At 44.5% G+C, this 19,336-nt stretch overlaps 1 protein-coding gene across 3 annotated transcripts in view; it reads right to left on the reverse strand.

Moving 5' to 3' along the window:
* Positions 1-1,685: 1,685 nt before the first annotated feature.
* The window catches only part of CHI3L2 (chitinase 3 like 2), a 35,940-nt gene continuing 18,289 nt past the window's right edge, over positions 1,686-19,336 (reverse strand). Inside the window, exons 1-11 of one of the 3 annotated variants that reach the window (XM_043875777.1) lie at positions 17,589-17,688; positions 15,382-15,411; positions 14,676-14,877; positions 14,326-14,382; positions 10,095-10,245; positions 9,447-9,571; positions 8,869-8,998; positions 7,421-7,603; positions 4,761-4,877; positions 3,754-3,893; positions 1,686-2,897 (exon numbers count right to left, since the gene is read on the reverse strand). In XM_043875777.1, the coding sequence (XP_043731712.1) occupies positions 2,894-2,897; positions 3,754-3,893; positions 4,761-4,877; positions 7,421-7,603; positions 8,869-8,998; positions 9,447-9,571; positions 10,095-10,245; positions 14,326-14,382; positions 14,676-14,877; positions 15,382-15,411; positions 17,589-17,658 (1,209 nt within the window). In that variant the 5' untranslated portion in view covers positions 17,659-17,688 and the 3' untranslated portion in view covers positions 1,686-2,893. Of the gene's footprint in view, positions 2,898-3,753; positions 3,894-4,261; positions 4,410-4,760; positions 4,878-7,420; positions 7,604-8,868; positions 8,999-9,446; positions 9,572-10,094; positions 10,246-14,325; positions 14,383-14,675; positions 14,878-15,381; positions 15,412-17,588; positions 17,689-19,336 lie in introns of those variants that run through there. The other 2 variants (XM_043875776.1, XM_043875775.1) reach the window with 2 other exon arrangements.

Here is a 19,336-nt window from a genome sequence, read left to right on the forward strand (position 1 = left end):
ACATGCAATCAAGCACATATTTTTTTTTTTTTTACTGAAGGTTTCTGCTAGTCATGAGGAGCAGCCACCACCATGAAGGATTTTAGTGCTTTTCTAGATATGAGCAGATATAAGAATTGGGTTCATAAAATTGGCTCCTTAAAATGTCTAACTATCTGAAGACCTGTTCAGCCAGTTTTCAGAGCATGGAGTGCCTCATTTCTGCTCTCCATCTTGAGCTCCTTTCAGGGAGTATTGAAAATCAGTAACTGCAGCAGCACATGATTTAATCCTTTAAAGGTAGATGGCAAGTGCCCATGTCAAGTGCCAATTTATAGCTGACACCCTAGTAGTCCCACTCTCACTCTCCTTCAGATCCTGTAGCCATCTCTAAGCACCTCCTCCGCAGAAATTCTCGTCCTGTCACCACTTAGATATATGACCTTACATTCCCTGAGCCCCAGTCAGTTCATCTGAGAATTGGGCTTATACACCACTTTTATAAGCCAAGAAGATTAAATGTGCACGTGAAAGTGTTGCTCAGAGTTTAGGGTAAGGGACTTCCCTGTCAGCCCAGTGGTTAAGACTCCACACTTCCTCTGCAGGGGGCATGTGTTGGATCCCTGGTTGGGGAACTAGATGCCATATGCTACGCAGCCAAAAATAAACAAATAGATAGATAGATAAAAGAAAGTTTAGGGTAAAAATCACTTTTTCAATAAGGAAAGGGAGAGAAGTGGGAGAATGAGGGGAAACACAATTTATCCTGAAATTAGGGTCTGAATTCAAAACCAGCCTTAGACTTCAAGCAGCATTAGACCCTGCTTTGGGCACCATGCTTTAGAGAAAGAATTGCAAGCTTTTCCATAAAAGGCTAGATTGCATATTTTAGGCTTTGTAGGCCATCCTGAGGCCTTCCCAAGTGGCGCTAGTGGTAAAGAACCCACCTGCCAGTGCTGGCAGCATAAGGGATGTGTGTTCGATCCCTGCATTGGGAAAAATCTCCTGGAGGAGGGCATGGCAACCCACTCCAGTATTCTTGCCTGGACAGAGGAGCCTGGTGGGTTACAATCCATAAGGTTGCAAAGAGTCGGACATGACAGAAGTGACTTAGCATGCACAGACACAGAATCTGTAGCAGCTTCTCAACCCTGCCATTGTGGAGAGAAAGCAGCCATAGACAATATGTAAACAAATTAGTTGGAGCTGTGTTCCCGTAAAAGTTTATTCACAGAAGCAAGTGGTGGGTTAGATTTGACCCATCAGCCACAGTTTGCTACTCCCTGCTTTTGGTGTTTCCACTCTGGTCCTCCTCCAGCTGCAGCCTTCATCATGAGGTGAGGAGACGGCAGGGCTAAGGGCACATGCTTAGCCCTGGAGCCCACACCCCTGCTCTTTTAAACCCTAATCCAGATACCCAGGGTTCCTGCACAAGCAGCCAAACAGCCTGTTCCCACTTTCAGGTCCTATGCAGCCCTTTTCCCTGTTCACTCATCCTGAGTGTGGACCAGAAGGCTGGTGTGAACACACTTGCCAGAGGATCTGGGTATGCATGTGTGTGTGCGCGCACGCACTGGGGTGGAGTGAAGACAAACTTTGGATGCAAAAGCCGAGATGTCTGTGTTGCAGGAAGGGGGACCCCTTCCAGAGCGCAAGAGTGTACTCTTGTCTAACACTCAGAAATGAATCATCCGAGGAGACACATGTTCTGACAAAGCAAGGGACTTTATTGGAGAAAGGCACCCAGGCAGAGAGCAGGAAGGTAAGGGGAACCCAGCGGGGCTGCTCTTCCACATGTCCCTCAGTCTCGGGTTTTATGGGGATGGGGTTAGTTTCTGGGTTGTTTCCAGCCACTCCCTCTGAATCAGGGTGCTTCTTGGTGGCACATGCATTGCTCAGCCAAGATGGATTTCAGTGAGGGTTCTGGGAAGTGGTAGGACACATGGAGTCTCCTTTTGAGTTTTCTTGAATTCTTCCAGTTGGTGATGCCTTGTTAGTTCCACGTTCCTTACCAGGACCTCCTGTTGTAAAATAACTCATGCAAATGGTTACTATAGTGCCTGGCAGGGTGGGCAGTTTCAGTCATTGTTTCCCCTAACAGCTTCCCCTTCCATCAACATCTGCCAGTGTGTATGTGAGGTCCTTGCCCTCTGAGTCAGGGCTTTAGATGGGAAGGGAAAGGGGCTACCAGTGGGCTTGGAACCAAGGCCACAAGCTGCTGCATTCTGGCACAGAATTTTGAGGAGTCTGGGAATTCTAAATTCAAACCTGGTCTTTTGGGTCATTTCAAAATCATATTCTTTAAGAGTATAAATCATATTTTAACCCTTGGCTGTTAAATATTTAGACATATGATATGCAGGCCTACACTTGTACCCATAAATGGTGGGAGAGGACAGCCTTATACCACAAGGTCCAAGATTGCACAAAGGAGACCACACTGGCTGGAACAAAATGCTTTTTCTTTATTGTGCCTCAAGGGAACCAGTCAGCAGCTGCAGGAGAGCAAAGTCAGACCCAGTCTGAGGTCTGAGAGAAAGTCAAGGGGAGACTTGGAGAAGAGACATCCTGAGGAGAGAAATCTAACCTCTAAGAATCCCTCACATGAATTCCTGCAGCAGGAGTACACAGCAAGGTCACCTTACCTACTTAGCTATGAGTTAAGCCTGGAAACAAAAGTAAGTATTTCAAAGCCCAATCAGTAACATAAGGCCTCATTCAAGTTACTAAGACATAGATGTCCAGAGTTGAAAGGCTGCTGCCCAATCATATAGTTTAGGAAATTTTGCACTGCTCTGCGCCCTTCTCCAGGACAATACGGCCAGTCCTCTCCAGTTGTCTGTCTGCAGTGATTTCCGGCGTCCCGCTCTTCCACTGAGATGATGTCAGCAAACCGGGTTGGTCAGCCACACTCTCAGCTGCACAGGAAGATACAGGATTTGCTTACAGAGCCCAGGACCCAGGGATGGAGCAGCAGCCAAATCACCTGCTGCTAAGGCAATAATGGGTATGGTCATCAATAATGACCATGAGACCTCCTGACTGTCCAGACTAAAGCAAGATCTAGAGAATGGACTTGTGGACACAGTGGAGGAAGGAGAGAGTGGAACAAATAGAGAAGTAACATAGACATATGTACACTATCATGTGTAAAATAGATAACTGATGAGAAGCTGCTGAATAACACAGGGAGCCCAGCCAGGCACTCCGTGACAACTTAGAGGAGTGGGTTAGGGTGAGGGGAGAGAGACCCACCCAAGAGGGAGGTGATGCATGTATAATTATGGCTGATTTGCATTGTTGTACGGCAGAAACCATCACAAAATTTTAAACCAAATTTCCTCCAATTAAAAAAAAACACTGTGGATGGGGAGAGGGATAGAGCATTAATAACAACTGAGATTGGATTTCTCAGCAGTCAACTGGGGCTAAAGTCAGATTTATTCTGATTTAGAAAATTAAAACAGGCTGATGATTTTGTAGTGAAGAATTGCGGTGGAGTAAATGTTTATGCCCACTCTACATGAAAAGAAAACCCTTAGCTTAGACTGTGCTCAATAAATGGTAGCCAAATTACTATTGTTATACGTTAGGTCATTGAAAGCTCACCAAAAGAACAGAATCAGACTAATCAATAAGAAAAAGGAGAACACAAGATCCAAAGGAATTTGAGAATTCATCAGTCCAAATATGTGAGGACTACCTCCCCCAGTCTCCTGTGTCCTGCTCTGCCCAGCTCTCTGCCCACTCTCAGTCTGTCCTAAATTCTGTTACCTTTCTAGAGAGCCAAGACTCCTCTTGACAGCTTGAACAAGGGGGTAGGGGCCCTGGCTGCAGAATTTGCCGGTGAAGTCATCCATGTCAATAGACCAGATCATGGCCCCTCCCAGGTTTAGATTCTTTAGAAACTGAACCTGAGGGGAGCACAGAAGGGTATACTGAGGTTAGATGGGGTCCTTAAAGGCCCAAGACCCAAGTCAGGTTCACAGGAGGCTTTGAGCTTAGAATGTAGCAGTAGATTTACACCTTATGGAGTCATGGATTCCCTGAAGGAAAGGGTTGCTTGGGAAGGCTTATAAAATGAAGAGAGAGCCACCCACTATTAATCACCTCTCATGGAATAATCACATCCCAGGTCCAAAACGGAGGCCTCTAGGATGAGGAGTAGAAACTAGGAAATCACTAGCAAGATTTCAGTTACCATGGGGTTGTCAATTACACTGCTGCCTTCGTCCTGTTTTGCACCTGGAAAGCAAAATACTTAGCAACATCTAAGAACAACCCTGTAGTCTGTAGCCCGCCAGGCTCCTCTGTCCATGGGATTTTCCAGGTAAGAATACTGGAGTGGGTTGCCATTTCCTTCTCCAAAGAACTGGTAGACTCAGAAATCTGGAGCCTCGTAATCCATGAGAGAGACTGAAGGGTCTGTCCTGAGAGGAACAGCCAGGTGAGTGACCATTCTGTATAGGCACCAATGTCTCCTTTGCTCTTTTCCCCTTCTTCTCCCTCCTCCCTTCTCTCCACTCCTTGCTTCTCCCCTTATTCTTAATTCTTTCTTGCATCTTTTCCACCTCTCCTGCATGTACTATAGGTGCTCACAGGTATGATTTAGAATCATGACTAGCTTTGCACCACAGAGGCTTCTCTCCTTCCACACAGAGTACTGTGGCATTTGATCACACACCCTATTCCCCAAGCACCGGAGTGTTCTGCTGTCCCAGAGCCTCTTGCTTGGGGACAACTGTCCCAGAGCCTCTTGCTCTCCCAGAACCCAGACATACCTTGGTCTCCACACTCTCCACATCATCATAGCCCACCCACTGGTTCCCCTTGATTGCATAGGGAACTTGCTGATCCTGGAGCCTTGTGATCTTGGCTCCTTGTAGGAACTGGCAGATCTGGTAAGGAAAGGAGGAGCAAGAAGTTCAGTAATGGGCTCTTCTTGAAATTTATTGAGATAAAAGGGGAAGGTAAGGGTCTTGGGGACAATATCAGAATCTTTACTCCAGGAATCAATGAGAGAAATGATCAGATACAACATGCAGAATGGATGGTTCAAGGTGAAACTTTTGAAACTGTTGATGCTAAGGCCTCATCAAGAACCACAAACAGCTTGAGGGCAGAGAGTACTTGAATTTCACATCAGGCCTCAGTATTGATCAGTAAATCTTCCCATGTCTTCATTTGCAAAATGGAAACAGTTATAATTATGTATCTTATATACCTACCTTACAATATTGTTAGGATCAACTGAACTAATACATGTTAGGAAAAAGAAGACAACTTTGAAAACAATAAAGTGCTTTACAGACACTTTTGTAGCGTCACAATGCCCTTCACCATCAGTCCCCACCTTGTAACTTATCCCCACTTCAACTCTTCCTCTGTCCCTTCCCCGCTCTTCTGTGCCTGTGCTGGGATTCCCCTTCTATCATCAGCTATTTTTCTCGATAGCAGAAGTAAGAGCTACTAAAAAAGATAAATCTTCATTGAAAAGTGCATTTTAAAGCCACGCAGAAAACTCATTTTGTTTTGCTTACTCTTTTTAGATTATTTACACTCATGTTTGCCTTGATGAGATCCCATGGACTATAACCCGCCAGGCTTCTCTGTCCATGGGTTTCTCCAGGCAAGAATAGTGGAGTGGGTTGCTATTTCCTTCTCTATTGCCTCAATGAGGGTGATAAATGGAAAGCTGAATATTTAAGGAAATATCAATTTGTCAAAGTTATAATGATGTAGGGTGATACACTGAACAATCAAGTTAAATTTTCCATGCAATAGGGGAGTGTGTATCCAGTGGTATGCTCTAAAATTCTTCCAGCAGATTCTGAGCACTGACCTCTCTTATTCCTTATATTAAGTGATTCAGTGAGGACTCTGATGGTGACTCATACGCTTTTCCCTTGTCAACTCAACTGATGGTTCTTCTGTCATTCCCCCATGCGAGGTGAGACGAAAAATTGAGCATTACACTCAGAGTATCTCAGTGGATGCCAAGACCCTCAGTAGCAGTTCATAGCATGCCCATGCCAGTGATGAGGGGATATACTAGGACTCCAAGGGGAAACCAAGATGTAGGATGTTACTCTTTCCTTACCTGATCAAACTCTTTCCTATCCTTCAAGATCCAGCATACACCTCTCCTCTTCTATGGAGCCTTCCAAATCACCCATTAAATGGCCCTCCACATTGGCCACTTAATCATACGTTGTTTTGCAGTACCTACGTAATGTTATTAACTCTGATAGTTTCAAAACTCTTATTTAACTAGTTTCATTTGTATTCTACATTCTTTCCACCTGGACAGTAAGCCCTTTGAGACAAGGATGAAGAATGAGTTATTTCTAGCTCTCAAAGGACCCAGTCTTTGCGGTATGGGAGCAACCCAAGAGTTTCTGTTGGTTGAATTACTGTTTGACTCTTAGAGCTTCCTATACATTAAAAACTTTTTTTCTCCAGATTGAGGAGCAGAAAGGAAAGATGGTCTTAACAGCCAAACACCTTTGATAGTTATCTCTATGATATTAAGTCTGTCTGACTGCAGGACAGAATCTGACATATTTGACTGCTCTTCACTTCTTTCTATTTAATTATTTTTAATTGAAAGTTAATTGCTTTACAGTATTGTGTTGGTTTCTGGCTCCTCTCTTCTTGAAACACCAACTTCTCACTCTATTCTTTGGCAGAGAACACTCTGGGTTCTGCCTGCCTTCTTGTAGATGTTGTCAATTTCATTAAAGTTCTCCTCTTCCTCTGCCTAACCCTTAAGTACAAGAGGTCCTTGGGTTTTGTGTTTCTTGCACTTTGACTTCACCACAGGGAGGCCTGGCGTGCTGCGATTCATGGGGTCGCAAAAGAGTCGGACACGACTGAGCGACTGAACTGAACTGAACTGAACTGAACCATCTTTATGCTGATAGTTTGAAAAGCTACATCTCTAGCACAGGCTGGTCTCTTGTGGTCCAAAGCACATACCTAACCACTCACCTTTTATTTATACATCCCACAGGTACTTGGATGTCCCACTTGCTCCTCAAACTCAGCATGTCCAAAACTGATCTTATGATTGGAAAAAATGCTCACTATTCTCCTTCGTATCTTCCCCAACTCAGTAAAAATGGCATTACCATCTACTTAGTTGCCCAAGTAAAAAATGTGGAACAGTCTCCCTTTTTCAATCTCCCATACCTGTTTCACCTATCCCCATTCCCCAGTAGTTCCACCTCCTCTCCAGATTTCAGCTAACACCACTTCCTCCAGGAAGCATTCCCTGACTCCCTCCCAAGCCAGGGTGCAGAGCTCCTCGTACATGTTCCAATAGCATTCCATACTTTCTTTCCCAGACCTCAGGATGTGTTCCTCTATTATTGTCAGATTGAAGCTGGAATGCCTATCCAGACACAGGGGGCAGCTGAGGGTACAGGCAGGCTCCAGGTACCTCATAATAAGCCAGGAAACCTGAAGACTTGGTGATGGGGCCAGCAGCTCCAGGACCAGAGGCAGGGGCCCCCACGGCAGTTTCTGCAGAGGCCAGTGTAAAAGAACGTCCATACGTGGGGATGCCCATGACCACCTTCTCTGCAGGAATCCCCTTCTTTATCCAGTATCCCACAGCATACTCCTAGAAAGGGAAGATAGACTGAGGCCCAGCATGCATGGGAAAGAAAGCTGTCAGGCCTTACTGAGCCTCCAACCCAAATTCACAGAAGGGCCTCCATGATTCCATCTCTACATCAGAGATTATGGAGGATCCCATTGGAACCAGAGTGTTTATTCTAATGCTATTAATGCTCTTCAGCACCAAGTGACCAAGGCAGCTTTTTCTAATCATGAAAGAAAACTGAACAATGAATCAGAAAAGAAATCAGGCAAGTGACCTAGAAAACATGAAATCAAGGTTGTCACCATCTATCTTTCCCCTTTGAGTCAACTTCCTATGGAATTTGTCTACACTATGACTGGTTGTGTTACTGATGAAGGTGATGGGGGCTGTGGCCATCAGACCCTAGCCTGTGAGGCTTCACAATGACATCAGGTCCAAGAGGCAAGAGAAGAGGTAAGAGGCTAGTTTGGGCCTTACTGGCTTCCAGAACAGAATAAGGGGTTACAGAAGATGAGGGTATGTCTCCTCATCCTTAAAAATTGTTGAGAGAGAGGAAAGAATGAAGTGGGCTTGGTTTGATGTGACTTGATCATATGGTGTTCTAGAAAACTCCAGACTAGAAATCAGTATACCCAGCTTGGACTGATCCATTTTGTAATTTTAAATATGAAGGCTTGGAAATATACAACCCAGACATTTCTTCCTGCCCAATTTTAGGAATACATCCACATGTACCATGAAAACCACAAAACTGTTCTGTTAATGACTTTTTTTCCTTGGATTTTCCATTTTCTACCACTTTTCAGGATATTCACATCAGCAAGAACTTGAAGAGCCAATTAATTTGCCAGGTTTTCATTTCATCATCTACAAAGTGAAAGTAATGCTTCCTGACCAGCCAACCTCAGATTATTTTGAAGATCAAATTAAATAGGGAATGTGGGCACATACAGGAGAGTACTAAGTTCTGTACCTCCATGTGGGTTTCAGGAAATGTATCGAGGATGGAGAATTAAGAGAAGACTGGTGTGACTGACTCCTTGAGTCAGAGAAAAGTTTAGGACATTTCAGTTACAAAGTCCTCTGACATTTTCTAGGTGACATTTTACTGTGCCTGGTCCAAGCATTTTCCCTGTTCTCACCAGCTTCCAGGGTTATCTGAGTCCCTCTTGGGCAATGCATCTCCCCCTCAGTTTGAGACAGAATTAACTCTAGATGACCTGCACTGTCCTCAGCTCCTCCCACAGCCAGTGTCCCCACCACTCTTTCTCCCTAAGACTCACCACGTTGTAGTAGGAGCTTGTCTGTCTGTCCAGCTGCCCCTTTCTCAGGGGGCTGTTGTGGCCAGTGACAAGGGGCTTTTCCCAAGACCCATGGAAGTCAAAAGACAGGAGGTTGATGAAATCCAGGTCTCTAGATTGCCAAAAGCAAAAGAAGAGATTCTGTGATGAGCAGAGGTAGAAGCAACTACAGTCGAGCCTTGAACACTGCGCGTTTGAGCTGCAAAGTCCACTTTTACACTGCAGAACAGTAAATACCATGGAACCACATGGTCTGGCGTTGGCTGAATCCACAGATGAGGAGGATACAAAGGGCTGACTGTAAATTACACAGTTATTAGCGAGGATTAGCCCTCGCTTTGTTCGAGGGTCAACTGTACACATATTCATGTAGAGTTTTGGATGCTGTTAGAAGGATTGAAATTAGCCATTAAGGAGAAGTTCCTGGCTGGATGATGTGGTTAGGATAGTGACTTCATGCTTTCCCTTCTCCCTTCATCCCTCAGACAATATTGACATGCATCACTTGAGTGGGCCAGGCTGGTGGCAGAGAGATGGAGGGGGTGATCCAGTGTACTTACTTTGCCAATTCCTTGATCTGATAGCTGTTGTCAATCATCTGCCTCCCTGCAGAAACTCCTGCAGTCAAGAGAAGCCTTTCTTTGGTGGATTTTACAAAGTCCTGCTGAAAAGCTTCTGCTAACTTCTATGAAAAACAAAAAGCCCACAAGAAGTCAGTTCTCCCTCCCAGAGCACAGACCTAAGATTCTTACCTGATTTGAAATTTCTAGAACCACATTAGATGGAAAGAGCAAAACTTTTCTCTCCATTCTCACATGGGGATGCCTCCTTCCTCAAGCTCAGGAATGTGCACATTACGCAGGAGGACCACCAGTCTCACTGTACTCAAGAAGAACTATGTGGGTTTCCTCCCAGTAGATTCTCTGATCTATGTGATAGAACTTTATGAGACTATTCCAGCGCTCAGGAGAGTCTATGGCCCTATACTCTTTTACATGGATATTGCTTCATTTCGGTGTTGTTTATTTTATAAAGAGGCTCTGTTCTTTGATGTTGTCCTTGCACTAAACTAGGTCCAAGGGCTTTTCCTTCATGTGTTGGGGCTTCTGGAAGGAAGAGACTATCTTCCAACAAGAGCCAGTCTCTTCATTTTTTTCTCCTGGTATGGCCATGGGTTTCACGTGAGGGTAACATGGAGTTTGCCTTACATGAATCAGCACAGTGAAATGAGTGTTGTCTTTTACATTTGGGTAGATCCAACTTATGTCCAGTCCATCAAAGTTATGATTCCTCAGAAATAGGATTACAGAGTTGACAAATTTCAAGGTTGATGAAGAAGATTCAACCATGGGATGGAACCTGGGTAGAAGCAAGACAGATGTTTCTTGGAAAGAAGTAGACATAACACATTTTTTTTTTTTTTTACAGAAATCCTGATATTGTCTTCCTTTCCCCAATATTTTCTCACTATTTTTCTATCCCAACCCCTGCCTCTTTTGGAACAAATGGGGAGAGAAAGGATTGCTGGGCCAGAAAATCAGTGGAGTTGGGTAGAGGAAGACTGGGTTTTCTGCAGCCCTTTCTGCAGGATAATGGAGCTGCCTATGGCAGAGACTCTCCTTGACCAAACTTTTGTCGTTTGGTTGCTAAGTCATGTCCGACTCTTTGCGACTCTGTGGACTATAGCCCACCAGGATCCTCTGTCCATAGGATTCCCAGGCAAGAATACTGGGGTGGGTTGCCATTTCCTTCTCCAGGGGATCTTTATGACCTAGGGATCAAACCCGTATCTCCTGCATTGGTAGGTGGATTCTTGACCACAGCCTCCGGGGAAGCCCAAACTTTAGTCCAAGTCCCCTGAATTCTCTTCTCAACTTGGCCTTGACCTTGGGCTTCTGTCCCTATCTTTACAGAATCCTATATCAGCTTAATGAGAATCCCTCACCGTTGGTATCAGATCACCCTCAATATTATCCTCATCCTCTACCATCCCCCAGGTGATATCTTATCATCCTGACCTGCCTTCAGCAAGAGTTCTGTTGAGTCAGTTTCAGCAAGAATCTCCCTAGCCCTAATGTTTCCTCTTAGTAATTTTCCATCCACTGACCCTCACCCACAACCTGCTTCTTGGCTATAAATCCACTTTTGCCTCTGCTGTATCCAGCATTGAGTCCAGTACTATCCTGAGGTCTCCTTTCCCCTATTACAATACTTCCTGAATAAAATCTGTTTTTCCCTCTTTAATTACTATCCACCTCTGACTTTCTTTAACATTGTACACCATTGAAAAAGCAATTTGCAGTGTGATGGGCTGAGGGTCAAAAGATCTGGATTTGAGTCCCAGGTCAGAGTCCTTTCTAGTGACCTCTTTGTCACCAACTAGCTCTCTGGGTTCAGTCTGGCCCATCCTTAAAATAGGACTGAAGACACTGATCCTGCCTCATCTATCTCAAAGTGACCACATTTTGGAAAGCTTCCTTAAAGGAGAGCTGGACTTCATAGGAACTTCTCTTTCCCCACACAAGCAACCCAGTCCTGAATAAGCAACCCAGGTCTCCGCAGTCCCTTCTCATGAAAAACCAGGAGGACCCTGAGCCGCAGCAACCCTCAAGGGCTTTCATCTGATCTGGAATTCTTAAGCCAGGGAGTTGACTCTGAGCTGCCCATGCGGGGGGCCTGTGCTCCACAACAAGATTTAAAATCCAAATCTGTAGACAAGATATCAGTATGTTCCAGAGGACGTATCCTTTGACTTGTATCACCTCCCACCTCTCGCAATACCTCCCATCCCAGACAGATTCAGAGTCTTGAATTCATTTGTTTCAATCAATATTAAATTGAGGATTTGCCTCTATGTTATAGCTTATACATAGGATCTAAAAAATTAAACAAACAAATGTATGCAGCAGAAGAGAAAGAGACTCACAGATGTAGAGAACAAAATAGTGGTTACCAGCGGGGAAAGGGAAGGATAGAGAGGTTAGATAAAGATATGGGATTAAGAGACATAAACTAGTATGTATAAAATAAGTAAAGATATTATTAAACAGTACAAGAAAATGTAGCCATTATTTAAATGGAGTATAACCTGTAAAAATATTGACTCACTATGCTGTATGCCTGAAGCTAATATAATATTGTAACTATACTCCCATAAATTTTTTTTTTAAAAATGAGGATTTTATCCCTATATATATCTCAGCAGCACAGTGGAGGAAATAGCAAAACCAGGCCTATTAGCTGAAAACCAGTGGTAGAAGTAGGTTTGTAACTTTTCTCTTGTATTTCAAAAGTGTTCACAGTGATTAGAAGAAAAGCAAGAGATACCCCTTTTAGAGAGCAGTTGCATCTGATGCTCCGATCAGAGATGCTCTGATGCTCTGGGCAGAAGCCTCCAGTTTTAGGAAAGACAACCATTCAACAGAGAAGCAAGTCTGTGTGGTACAAATTTTTAAGCACTGCTGCATGGCACCTGGCACAAAGACTGGCATTTATCTAATAATAGTGACAAAGTTAACAAATAACAATAATTATTGCAACCACTGGGCCCTTATTGCAATCAGCACCGCCTAAACAGTTTGTTCGTATTGCCTGCCCTCACAACTTCATCTTTAAGTTGATTCTGTTATTTTCTTCATTGTGAATTTTTTTAGAAAATGAAGCATAGTGATATTATAAAATTGCCTTTAAAAAAAGAGAAGAAATTGCCTAAAGTCAAACAACTTGCACACAGCTTGCATATAGCTAAAGAGAAATCCAAACCAAATTTTTTAATCTCCAGAGTCCTAAACTAAACTAATATACAAGGAGTACTTAACAAATTACTTATTAAAAAATGAATGCATGCATGTAAAAATGAATGAATGAAGATATTTTTAATTGAATCACGGATAAGCAAGTATTATGAATGAGAGAGATTTGGGAATCAGAAGGATAGTTACCATGAAAACCCATTAAAAGCTGACCAGAGATCATGATGAAGTTAATGTAGAACCAAATAAGTTAGATGGATTGATCTTTTTTCTGTCTGTGTTTAGAAATTGTGTTGCTAAGTATTTTATAAGTTTTGAACTGGTAAAGACTTTAAAAATTAATTAAGTCAATCCTATTATTTCATAGGTGAATGTATTCAGGATGAAAGAAGAAGAGAAAGGAAGGAAAAGTTGGCATTAGTTAATTGAATGATAACTAAGGCAGGCACACGACATACACTACCTCATTCAAAATCTTTGCCCGCACCTTATGAAATAGATGTTGTGATGTACATTTTACCGATGGGTAAACTGAGCTCAGAGAGGTATGTTAACTTCCCCTAGGTAACTCATCTACATAGGTCTTCTAATGTTACTTCTTTCCCCTGCTTACTCCCACTAGAGAGAATACTGACCAGCTGCACAAAAAAGATGTCTTATCAGATTTCTTGCAAAAGCTGAAAACCTCTGCTGGCTAAGATTAAGATCTCTCAGCTTTTTAAAATGCTAGCACTTAAAAAAAAAATTAAAGCAGAAGGAATTCAAAGTTAGATTAACTGTATTTGAAGATTGCAAAAAGATGCCTTTCTTCTTTACAGATTTGTGTTTATTTAGCTCTTGATGCAAATGGAGTATCATTTTCCTGTGAATGGAAGTATAATTTATAATATACGTTTCAAATTAATAGCTATTCTGCTTTTAAGCAAGACGAACCCAATTGTCCCTATGCTGTGCACTTTCAGGCCATCCAGCTACACAGCCATGGCCCAGGAAACTATGGTTCCCTGACAGCTGCTGGTCAAGGACTTGGTTTTAGGAAAGCACTCACCTGACCCCCACTCAATGTGAAAGGCAAGCCCTCAAATCCCTTAAACCCTTAAAAAATTAAATTTCACAACTAAAACCATCTCCCCATAGTCCATCAGGTGAATTACTCCCAGCTCAGTTTCTTAAGCTCCTGCAGAGTTCCTTCCAAGATGTCAGAAAACATAGGGCTATGCCTCAACTTGTGACAAAATTCAGATCAGCTTTGCCATCTAAGCCAAGGAAGGACCTTTCTAAAGCCCAATTCAATGTCTCTTTTCAAGAGTAGGAGAAGCAGTGACAATTAGAAATTACCCGTACCATGAGTTTCCTGGTGCTCAAGTGGTTAAGAACCTGCCTGCCAAGGCAATGGATGCTGGTTTGATCCTTGCTCTGAGGAACTAAGATGCCACATGCCATGGGGCAATGAAGCCCGTGTACCACAGCTGCTGAGTCCACGTGCCGCAACTACTAAGCCTGTGTGCTCTGGCCCGTGCTCCACAGAGAGAAGCCACCACAGTGAGAAGCCTAGGCACCCCCGCTCACCACAATTAGAGAAAGCCTGTGCGTAGCTACAAAGACCCAGGACACCACCCCCCAAACAAGGAAAACAGAATAAATTACATGGCAGAATGAACAAAAAATAAAGAGACTGTGATCTTACCCTTTGGAACCAAACAGATACCCTCCAATGGACAAGAGAATTTTCAGTTTGGGATTCCTGGAATAGAAGAATAAGCTGATCATTTCTTTGCTGGCTGCCAGGGAAAACTTTGCCTACAGAGTTAGGGCTAGAATATGGATAAATGGGCCCTGGTTGCTTAGCCGCTAAGTTTAGTGAAAGGATGAGGCAGAGGGAAGAAGAACAGGAAGGATCGGGGTTATACCCAAGGAAATACACATGAATAAATGCACAAATGAGTGAAAAGAGACGGAAGGCCTTAGGCCCAGTTTAGAGCTATCTTCTCTCCCCCAAAACCCACCCTGGGTGCTCCCCACTCCTCTCCTACTGACTTGGTTTTGAGATTGTTGATGGTCTGGTAAAGCTTCGCCTCATTCTTGTCCTTGATGATGACCTTGTTGTTACTGATGCTGGCGAATGAGTAAATGAGGTGAGAACATAGGAAGGGGTCAGTGCTCTCAAAGGTGAACTTCCCTGGTTCCTGCCTGTCTTGTGACCAGCTGGTAAAGTAGCAAACCAGTTTGTAGGCAGATCCTGGAGGAGAGGGAAGAGGGACAATGGGGAACCCGGTGTGATGACCTCAGAGCCCAGACTGCCACAAGTTTCTTCCCCAAGCCATTGTCTCCTTTACTTATTCGGTCAGAGCCTCTGAGGGTCATTCAGCCTGGGCCCTCTGTTTTGGAGGCTCTTGAGCATCCAGACTCCAGTTAAGAGACACATAGAGAGATATATATATCATCTACATGGCAAACATTCCCAGAGCACTGAGATTTAGTGTGGAAGGATAGATGGATAACACAGTGATATAAGTGGATAGAGAGATGATACACAATATTGAGGTCAGTGAGAGACAGAGAGACAGGTTCAAAGGACAGAAGCGGAGCCATGGATGCACAAAGAGATACACAGAATAAAAACTCGGAGTCATCAATATGTTAATGTCAGAACCTGGGAGAGTCAGAAGAAGAGAAGCAAACCCAACATCAGAAAGGACCCAGCCCAGGGGAGCCAGGAAGAGGTAACTCACAGACTACTTACCTTCCTGAAGAAGCAGCAAGGCCACTAAACCTGTAAGAGGTGGACAGGAAGGAAATTTGTTGAACCCAACATGGTTCTCGCCTCAGACTGTGGTAGTGAGTGTGTGGGTGTGCCTACGTGAAACATACAGTTGTGCTTCCTCTGAGCAATCCAGCCACAGCTGCTGAGGTCCCTCTATAGCGCCTTGAGGTACCCAGCCCTTGGGTGTCTTGCAGAGTCTACAGCCCTACAGAGAAACATTTCCCAAGCTGGGAATTCATTCGCCCATTCATTCATCCAACAAAAATGTATCGAACGACCTGCTCTGTGCCAAGTGTTGCCCTGGATACTGGAGAAACAAGGATGAAGTCAAGGCCATCCCTGTACGCATGGGGCTCACAGCCTAGTCTGGAAGTGAATATAGTGAAGGTGGCCAAATAGTTTATTGTCCAGTCAGACTCTTTGGAAAGTGAAAAGGAGCATTATTAATCATTTCCCTGTGGGCAACAGTGTGGACCAGAACTCTCCTGGGTGAACTGAGATGAATAGTCTCAGACAGCTAACTCTTAAGGTGAATGGAGGAGCGTGAGCTGGCTCTGGTAGTGCTCTAAGCCTTCCTGTTGGAGGTCCTGTCCAGCCTCTTCTCCACAGGACACCTCCCCTGGAAGGACTGGTAAGACCATCATAGCCTTCATTTATTCTGCTGAAGGAAAGGAAAGGGCAGGACTCTGATCCTGGAAACCTCCCCCAAAAGGCAAGAGTCCTTGAACTATGACCCCTTCCCTGGGGACATTGTCTAGAATTACCCACACTAGGACATTTGAAGGGTTTGACAATGGGGGGAAAGGCAGTTAACAATGAAATGAATGGTGACGGGAACAGCAATGGAAGAGATAATTGGCAGTGACACGACATTTGGCATATAATATGCCGAATGCTGCTTGGCATATTATAGTTTAGGGGCAGGTCTTAAAGAACATAAAAAATTCATAGACAGGACTTCCCTGGTGGTCCAATGGTTAAGAAACTGGCTGCCAATGCAGGGGACGAGGGTTCAACCCCTGGTCTGGGAAATCCCACATACCACCAAGCAACAAAGCCCACGTGCCACAACCACTGAGTCCGCGCGCTAAAGCCTGTGCTCTGTGACAGAAGAAACCACCACGATGAGAAGCCTGTGCACCCCAACTACAGAGCAACCCCTGGTTACAGCAACTAGAGAAAGCCCACCCACAGCAACGAAGACCTAGCACAGCCAAAAATCAATAAATAAACCTTGAAAAGAAATGAGATGAAACTTTGGGTGACAGCTGCTGAAGTGGGTGCCTTCCTCACAGAGCTTGGGTCTGGGGAAGTGAACTCTAGGGTTCTGTCCTGCTGACTCATGTCACTTTTAGGCAGAGCAGGTAGGGATCTGGTCCTCCGCACACCCACTAAGCAGGTAGGAGAATGCTCACTGCCTCATCTGCGGTCAGGTTGGCCTCCAGGCCCTTTTCAAAAGGCAGGCTCCCTGTGGGCTGCTCCCCCAAGGACTCAAGGCTGAGAACCTCAACAGGAAACTCAAAATGCTCTTGCCATTTCCAAGTGGGTAGGCATGGCTCAAGAGCATAGACAAGCAGGAAGAGGTAAGGACACGATGAAATGGCTCCTTTTCCTCCATAAGGCACACTCTGTCTCCTCCCAGCACAGTTCTCTTCTTCACCCATAGCCCTATGTATTTAGTCTCATCCTCACCTTTATCCAATTTCCCAGCCACCACCAAAGTCAGAGTTTTGGATCAGAACTTTAGAACTGAAAGACGGTTTTAGAAAGCATCTAAATGAATCTACCAATGAATCTACCAATGAATCAGTCTACAGACAAGAAATATGGGGTCTCCATAGTTTTAAAATGTGCAAAAAGTATAGTCCATGAATCATGGGACTCCCAAGACAGAGCTCGCACATCACGATCTGGACAAGAGACACCTCTGTGCAAATGCATACAGACTGACAACACCCATGATGGGCTGAAGGGCTTTGGCCACTGCTGCTCCCTTTTCCCATCTGGGAAAGATCAGATGGTCCCTGATGCAGTTGTCTTGGCTCAATAAGTATTGATAAGGAGGTGAGCAGAGAGACTCGAGTCCCAGAAGAAGAAAATGACCACTTCTTCTATTGGTCTAAGTTATCTAGGTTATACCTTCTCTCCTCATTAATCTCCTGCTACATTATCAGCCCAGAGCTCACCTTCCCAGAAAGATTTCTGATCCATGGCGCTCACTCCCATATCCCTGGTCAGTTTCTCTGGGATGCCCATACTCTGGGCCTTTTATGCCTCTGAGTTTTCGACAGCCTCTCTTATGGGAAGGAAGCAAGAAGAAGTCCAGGAGATTCCAGGGACTTCCCCTGGCAAATCTGCCTTGTGAAACTTCCTGGCAATGAGACTCAGGTTTGAGCAATGCCAATTGTCCAAAAAAAATGCTGCAGTGGGGACAACCACTGAGAGGTCCTTTTCCTCCAGTCTCACCTGGAAGGTATGTGGTCCCTGGGAAGGGAAGGAGATGGTACTTTGGTTTGCCTCCTTGTACTGCTTTCTGGCTCCCAAATCTTGCTACCCCTTCATCCAGGATCTGTCTCCTTCTTCCTTCCCTCACCTCCCTCCACACTCACATCACCAGTGGCCTACTTATGTTTGGTCATCATCCCAGTTGGTTCTACCCTAGCAGCTCTTATTCACATGATACCACCCAGTGATGCCTTCTCTGTGGAGCCCTTCTTGCCCCTCCCTGAGCCCAGGGAAGTTGGCTCCTCTGCTCAGAGTGAAATGTGTTTCTTCTCATGTCTCCATACTGTACTATAATGCACTGGTGTACATGTCTATCTCCCCAGTGTGACTGTGCAGTTCTTAAGTACAAGAATTAAGTGAAACAAGAAAAATGAAAACCTCGACAAGTATTGATTGAGGAACCTCCATTAACTTGTTAGAACTGAATTGCACCCCAGATTCTAAGGTGCAGGCTCTCAAGGCCCTATGCCATCTGCTCCCTGCCTTCCTCTCCTACCTCCTGGTTTTCTCTACTGGTGTGTCTGCATCTCCCACCTTTCCTGTCCCTTTTCTCTCACTCTGTCTTAGTCCCAGGAGGCTTCTCTCCAGCCTTGAGCCTGTTGCTTTTCACATATCAGATGTGGGTCACGTGGAAAAGAAAAATGGGCTAGATCCACTTAAAATCCTGCCCAAGGGAGAGCAACAGGACCCCAACAGAGAAAGTCTGCTATTTGGAGGGACATACCTGAAAAGCTGGGGCAGATGGGAAGCAGCACCTGGAGGAAAATGCACAAATTCTCTGAGTTCAGTTCAATCGCTCAGTCATGTCTGACTCTCAGGAGGGATAAATGTCAGCTTCAAACATCTGCTGGATCCTGGAGGCATGATGCCCTCTCAAGCCCACTCCAGTTAAGTGATAACTATCCTATCTCTTGCCACTCTTCTCCCTCCCCTACCTCTGACTAATGCTGGTTTAGAAATCATAATAACAAGTTGGAAAAAGACAGGGCAGAAGAGTAGATCAAGAAAAGAGAAAAGGAAGGTGAGTTTAAGCAGCATCCCATAGCAGGCTGGGCTGGGGAATAGGATCAAATTCAACATTCAGTCAAGCTTGAAGTCTTGGTTATTGTCAATTACAAGTTGGTGCTTGCCAAGGGCATTTGCCAATGACTGAACAACAAGGGTGTTTGCCGTCTGCCTCTGTGGAGATTGAACCCTGTGCCACTGCAGCTGTTGACCTTCAGCACGCCCCGAGGAAGCTCAGGGTGGAGAATGAGGCACTCTGTGCTCCAGGGAAACTGGTAGAACAGGTCTTTTGATAGTTATTTTCAGAAACTGATTTCGTGATCCCAATCCTTGCAACTCCTCATATCTAGAAAAGCACTAAGTTCCTTATGGTGATATCAGCTCTTCATGACTACCAGAAAACCTTTTACAAATTAAGCACTTG

This window comes from Cervus elaphus, chromosome 20 (assembly GCF_910594005.1).
Source record: "Cervus elaphus chromosome 20, mCerEla1.1, whole genome shotgun sequence".
NCBI classification, from domain to species: Eukaryota; Metazoa; Chordata; class Mammalia; order Artiodactyla; family Cervidae; genus Cervus; species Cervus elaphus.